This window comes from Barbus barbus (genome assembly GCF_936440315.1).
Source record: "Barbus barbus genome assembly, chromosome: 4".
In the NCBI taxonomy this organism is placed as follows: Eukaryota; Metazoa; Chordata; class Actinopteri; order Cypriniformes; family Cyprinidae; genus Barbus; species Barbus barbus.
In genome coordinates, this window is record NC_136732.1 from 896511 (window position 1) to 902721 (window position 6211).

Sequence of the window (6211 nt, forward strand, 5' to 3'; positions counted from 1 at the left end):
GTTCTCCACACTGTACAATAAAACATGTACAATACCCAACTATCCATATATTGTTACGGGGTCGACGAGACGTGAGACGTGCGGATCCATTTGCAAGGCTTTATTAGCAACCATGGTCGTAATACAGGCAGGGTCAATGGGAGAAAACCGGTATGGCATAGGTAAAACACAAGAGCAATCCTAGAGCAAGTGTGGGTCGACGATCAGCAAACAGTATCCAAACAGGGCAAGGCAGAGAGAATAAGCCAGGAACACGGCAGGAATCAAAACACAGGAAATCAAACAAGATAAACTGAATCAACCAAGATAAACTGGGACCACTTCGTAAGGTAGCTGGGCTAGACAATACTCGGCAGTGAAACAGAGAAAGTCCAAGGCTTATAAAGTGTGTGTGTGATTGGGTGATAGTTCACAGCTGTGAGCGATTAGTGAGTGCAATGGATGGTGGGAAATGGAGTCCAATGTGCTGTGTAGGGTGAAAGTCCATGTGGTGAGCGGGTGACCTCTGGTGGTGAACAAATGGAAATTCATGGCGCAGATTCGTGACACATATGTTATTGATTTTACATATCTTACATCGATCCAAATTCCCTAGCATAATTTGTATATAGCACTTCTGTACATACAATATATTCTCTATTGCCTTTTTGTCTTTTGTGTATTGTTTTTACATATTTATTTTTAATCTTTTTTTTTTTTTTGGTTGCACAGACAGGAGTGCATGACATCCTGTCTGTGCACTTGAAGCTCCCGTCACCAAGACAAATTCCTTGTGTGTGTAAGCACACTTGGCAATAAAGCTATTTCTGATTCTGATAAAAGCATTTGGCTAGTGTAAAAATGGCAAGTGTTTTACCTGGGGTCAGAGGTGACTCCTGCCTCACTGAGTGTAGGGGGATCCATCATAGATGCATTACTCTTCACAGACACACCACTGGGTTCTGGAGACTCTGATCTCAGTCTCTTACACCTGCTGACCGTGACAATGGACAAAACAGCATATCAGAACTGTTTGCTCCCAAAAACATTTGGCTGTTTAATGACCGTTGAAAAGACGTTCCTCTGACATGTCCCGTCATGGTTGAAAACTAGTTACAAAAACAAATCTGATATGTACAAACGTATCTGAATGTATTTTGTTACATATGAAATGTTCTGTTACATATTTTTACTGATTTATGCTGTCCTACCACAACTATTTTTGCCAAGGGACACGATGTTGCCATCGATGTTTGCTGGTCTGTTTGCTGTCAATCTCTGATCTCAACCACTGTCTCCTGTCTTATTGCATAGCTTGAATGCACTATAATTTTACATTTATTTAATTAGAAAAACACATCCATCGAGATCAAATTAAAGTTCCAGATTCAGACAGTGCAGGTTCAGGAAAGTAATTATTGTGTCTCTCTGTGATGCTACTACAGATGTGGCCATTAAGAATGCACATTTTTTCATGCAACAGCCTGCAATTCGTCATCACGGAGCTCCCTGCAGGCGCTTTTTCAGATTTTTTCAATATCCACCAGGTGGCGCAAGGAACAACAGTCTGCGCTTAAACACCTAGGGCAAGATCTACGATGGTGTTTTAGTGCCACATCAAATAAAATAAAATATAAATTAATAAAAAGATTACGAGATTAAAGTCACAATATTTTGAGAATAAATGCGTAGCATTACACTGTAGTAGTAGTAGCCCTTTATTGTCACTAGTCACAAGTACCAGCGAAATTAGCCATCAACCTGTCCATACATACATACAATATGACAAGGGGGTAGACAGGACAGGAAGACAGGGAATTTAGGAAGAAATACAACATAACATGAGGAAGGAGGGGGAGAAAAAAATAACCCCCAGACTATGCTCGTTTGGGAGTGCAGTGTGAGAACAGGAAAAACACCCCAGCAACAAAAGCACATAGTCAAAACAACATAGACACACGGCTTTGCAACAGGGGAGGTAATCCAGCTCCGACAAGCAGCCATCCGGTCCTGCAGCCATTCTCGGCGCTGGTCACAGACCCGCTTGTCAAACTGGCGGTACAAAGCGGCGAAGGCGAGGGATCGGGGGTGGGGAGGTGAATGCCTGTATATATGTGCGAATGTATGTGTGTATGTATGTAGTTCGTGTATTTGTAGGCCTGGAGAGCCGCCACGCTGGCTTTCAAATCAAAGTTGACTCAGTCCGCAGATTGTGATAGCGACACAGCAAGTTGCCATGGCGACAGCCTTGATCAGGACCCAGACAGAGTCAACAATCAGCAGGTGTCTGTGGAAGGGGGGGAGGAACGCAAGAGTGTCTCACTGCAGTGCTCTTCCCTGGGTTGAAGAAACTGACTGTGGAATTAAGCCTTTCCCCAAAAGCGTTTTTGAAAAAAGCCACCACCAGCATTTTTGATGATTTTCACTCAAATTTAAATGACCCCCAGAATATTTTGTTGTATGAATATCTGAACATGCAATACACCAAAACAAAGAACAGACCCTCTACTTTTAAACCATGGTGATTGTAGTAAAACTATGGTTGATTTTGTTTTTACTATGGTTTTACTGCAAATACTGTAGTAAAATCATGGTTAATTTTCAAAAGACTACAAATAATTGTGAATTCTCCACTTTTGATCAAAGCATCTGATAAATGTAAATATTAATATTTTCATTTAACATATTACATATACTGTTATTGAGAGTGGTGTGTATTGTTTTATTATAAATCAGCGGCGGGTGCCACGGGTGGTCCGTAACGAAACGCCGGTGAACCAGTATTTACAGCTTTTGCGATCAGAAGCCAACATCGCGCCGACATATTCCTGATTAGCAAATGCTCCCTGAGTGACATCCCCATAGGAAACAAATATGCAGATGGAATTTTGTATGTTGGGTCAACATCAGCCCGAAGTACTGTATGTGTGCTGTTAGGGCTGGTAAGCCCCACAACTGTGCATTAGCCCTGGTGAGAAGCTGTTGCCAGGTATGTGCTTATGGGTAATGGTTGTACCATCTACTGCATTTGCTGCTTGTGGCACGAATGTACATATGAGGCAATTCCTGCGTTACGGACGTGACATTCGTAGTCAAAACCTGAAATACAAATTCTCATAAACTGTATTCTTTACCATTATATTGAACAATCTCTTTATATTTTTCTAAACCCAGATATCAGAAAAGTTTCAGTCTATAAACCTGTTTTATATTTTAAATGAGGGAAATACCCATGCTTTACAGACGTGACAAAAAATAACACAAGTTTCTGGGAGACAACATATTTTGTAGACTTTCTGTGAATTACAATGCACAAACCAGAAGTAACAATATCTGCAGAATGGAGAAGGGTTGGCCATTTATAAAACCTAAAATATCAATTTTGTTTAAGTTTTCATTTTTGTGTCAGAGGAAAAATGAATGTTACAGACGTGACATCTCTCCGTGACGGTTCTGAAAGTGGAATTTATCAGACAATGGAAACACGTATAAAATGCTTTAAAAACTTTAACAGAGACGTCTAGAGGGTGTTTAATAGGGCTGCCCCCCACTAAAGATTGTTCTAGTTCGTTCGTTTAAGCCATTATTTAAGTAATAGCACATTTATATTAAATCAATAGGCCCATAATCCTTCAATATATTCCACTCAAGCACACGTGTAAAGTTTTCCACAAAGCACAGACAAAAGTAGATTAAATTAATGATTATTAATGTATAGAAAAATGAGACATTTTAATTATTTATTAATAAACTAATGTTTTCTTGTCAGCTGCAAGATGAAATTCACAGTGCTGACTCTCGTCGCCACAGTAGCCTACTGTACGTGCCTTTAGAGAGAAATGTAACCTTCATACAGATTACATAATCAGGGAGTATTTCATTTAGTTTTTAATTGGTTTGTTTAAAAGTATGCATTTCAAGCTTTCTATAGCTATATTTCTCTTGTAGCCTATGTGAGACATGCTGAGTTTTGGTTCTTTTTTGAGACGCGCTCCAGTTCAGAGACAGACGGCAAAAAGCATATCCTGTTTGTTTTCATTACTTTACAAAATCACAACGTTTTGTTTGATGAATTTACATAAAATCAGTTTCGACTGATTTTAAGTTGCTTCATCATCAGAAATAAAAGCAAGTGATCACACGGGCGCCTGCCTCCCTGTCAGGTATGCGCATTAATATTCTGCACAAACACTTAAATATGGGCCAAGATTGTAGCACGTTTATATAGGTTAATGCTAGAGTTTGGAATCCACATTAAAATATATCTTCACCAATCTACATCTGAGACAGATGCAGTTATAACCTATAAATTGAAGGCTATATTTGACGTTAAAAAGATCTAACAGATAACAAATAAAACCAAAGAAGATTTGTAATGAACACAGATAGGGACAGCAAAAGCAGTCTAAATCTCTGCGATGTTCTCATTGAGAATGCAATTTCTGAAATGTTACAATGAATTAATTTCTAAAATGTTATGGAAAGCCTGAAACAGATCACAGCAATATAGCCATACACAGGCTATGCATATGATTTAATATGAAGTGCCCATAACGGTCACGTTATTATGGTTGATAAGAGCCAATAATGGAGATGAGCTGTTGATCATAATTAGCATGGCCATAAGCTGGCTTTGTACAGAAAGTTTCAAGTTAATTGCATTAATAAGTACTATATGATATAAACGTAATCTTTAAATGTTATGGACGTGACATAGCTTTGAAGCGTCCTGACGTCATAAATCTAGACCTTACAAATCCAAGAATCATCGCTGTTTAGACTAAGTGAGTTTGTTTACTTTTCAGACAGGCCTCCATCTTTCCACAAAATACTTACTGTTGACATACATTTAAAAAAATGGGCAGTCTTTGATATCTCATTTGAAAAGATGAAATACAGTGGAATGAAAACATATCTTTACTATAGGTGCACTCCTCATATGTGTTGGATAAACAGCGATTTCCTTCACATTTCTATTAAAGCATGTTAAAGCAGTACAATACAGACCTGAACTCACAATTTAAACAGGGTTTTGTTCTGGTAAAAACTTTATTTTTTCATGGTAAGGTTGACATTTGCATGGAATTGCCGATTACCCTTTAGCGTTGAGAGACTATCTTGAAAAGGAATGTAACCTGGATTAGTAGCAGAGGCTTGTGCTCATCTGTTCAACTGTTAGCTTGAGGTTTGAATCCATGGCGAAAGGAAGTATTTCCACACACAAAAACTTTTTAAGACACTCTGTGGTTGTTCCTTATTTACATACGTGTGTTGTCGAACTGTTGTATGAACGCAATATCACACTTGTAGTTCCCTCTATATTAGCACGGTATCATGCTGATATAGAGTCATACCACGTGATATTGTTCATTTATCATTCTTGGTGTGAACTAACATTATGTTTGAGTACATATAAAAACGTAATCTACTTAAAAGCATAGTTCACATCAAAATGACATTGCAGTCATTATTTACTTCAATTTTAGTTTACACTAAACTGTATACCCCCCAGAACACTATAGTCTCATAGGTAGGCTCCTTTTTAAGGCATTCATCTTAAAGTTCGAAGCTGGTCATTATTCAGTGCTATTATATGGAGCAAGACATTTTTTTATTTCTCTTTTTGTGGTCCGAAAGAAAGAAGGGCAGACAACATTAGAACAACACCATAGTGAGTAACAAATAATGAGCAGTCCCTTTAACCTCTATTTGTTGGTGTTTCTGCCGTTTTGGTCAGAGCGGTTAAGCAGCCAAATGTAACAGTTCGGGTATGAAACCCAAATAGCAGCTCATTTAGTATATGACTACATGGTTACAAGAAGAATATGTTCTGAACTTACCACAAAATAAGCAGCCGTTTACATACGCGGTGTTTAAAGCCTTGCAATGGCTTTAAAGCTGCTTCTTTTCTTTTCTTTCACTTTCGTTACAGTCAGCTGATTTAACCCCTCTATAAAAACAATCGTGCTCCCTCTAGTGGAGCAGACCATCAATCTCAGAGCAGTGCTTCGACAAGTAGGAAGCCAGACCAACCAGGAAATGTTATATGTAGTTAATTCATGTAAAGTAGGTAGTTAAGCTTTTTCTTGGTTTGTTGACAAGGCATGGTATCAAACTATTCTAAAATGTTTTATATTTCCAAGCAAAGATCAACAAAGTTCCTCTTTTTTCCCTATAATTTCCTTTCCATCTATGTCAGCATCTGCTTTAATATCCTCTAAGCATTCGCAAA

The 6211-nt window shown here is 38.4% G+C and overlaps 1 protein-coding gene across 3 annotated transcripts in view; it reads right to left on the reverse strand.

Annotated features, from left to right (window-relative positions):
* Positions 1 to 5928, reverse strand: part of LOC306866486 (protein NLRC3-like) — a 43497-nt gene extending 37569 nt beyond the window's left edge. The window contains exons 1-2 of one of the 3 annotated variants that reach the window (XM_079411723.1): positions 5820 to 5928; positions 857 to 973 (exon numbers count right to left, since the gene is read on the reverse strand). In XM_079411723.1, coding sequence (XP_079267849.1) covers positions 857 to 906 — 50 coding nt within the window. In that variant the 5' untranslated portion in view covers positions 907 to 973; positions 5820 to 5928. The remainder of the gene's footprint in view (positions 1 to 856; positions 974 to 5819) is intronic. The other 2 variants (XM_079411724.1, XM_079411725.1) reach the window with 2 other exon arrangements.
* Between the last annotated feature and the right edge of the window lie 283 nt (positions 5929 to 6211).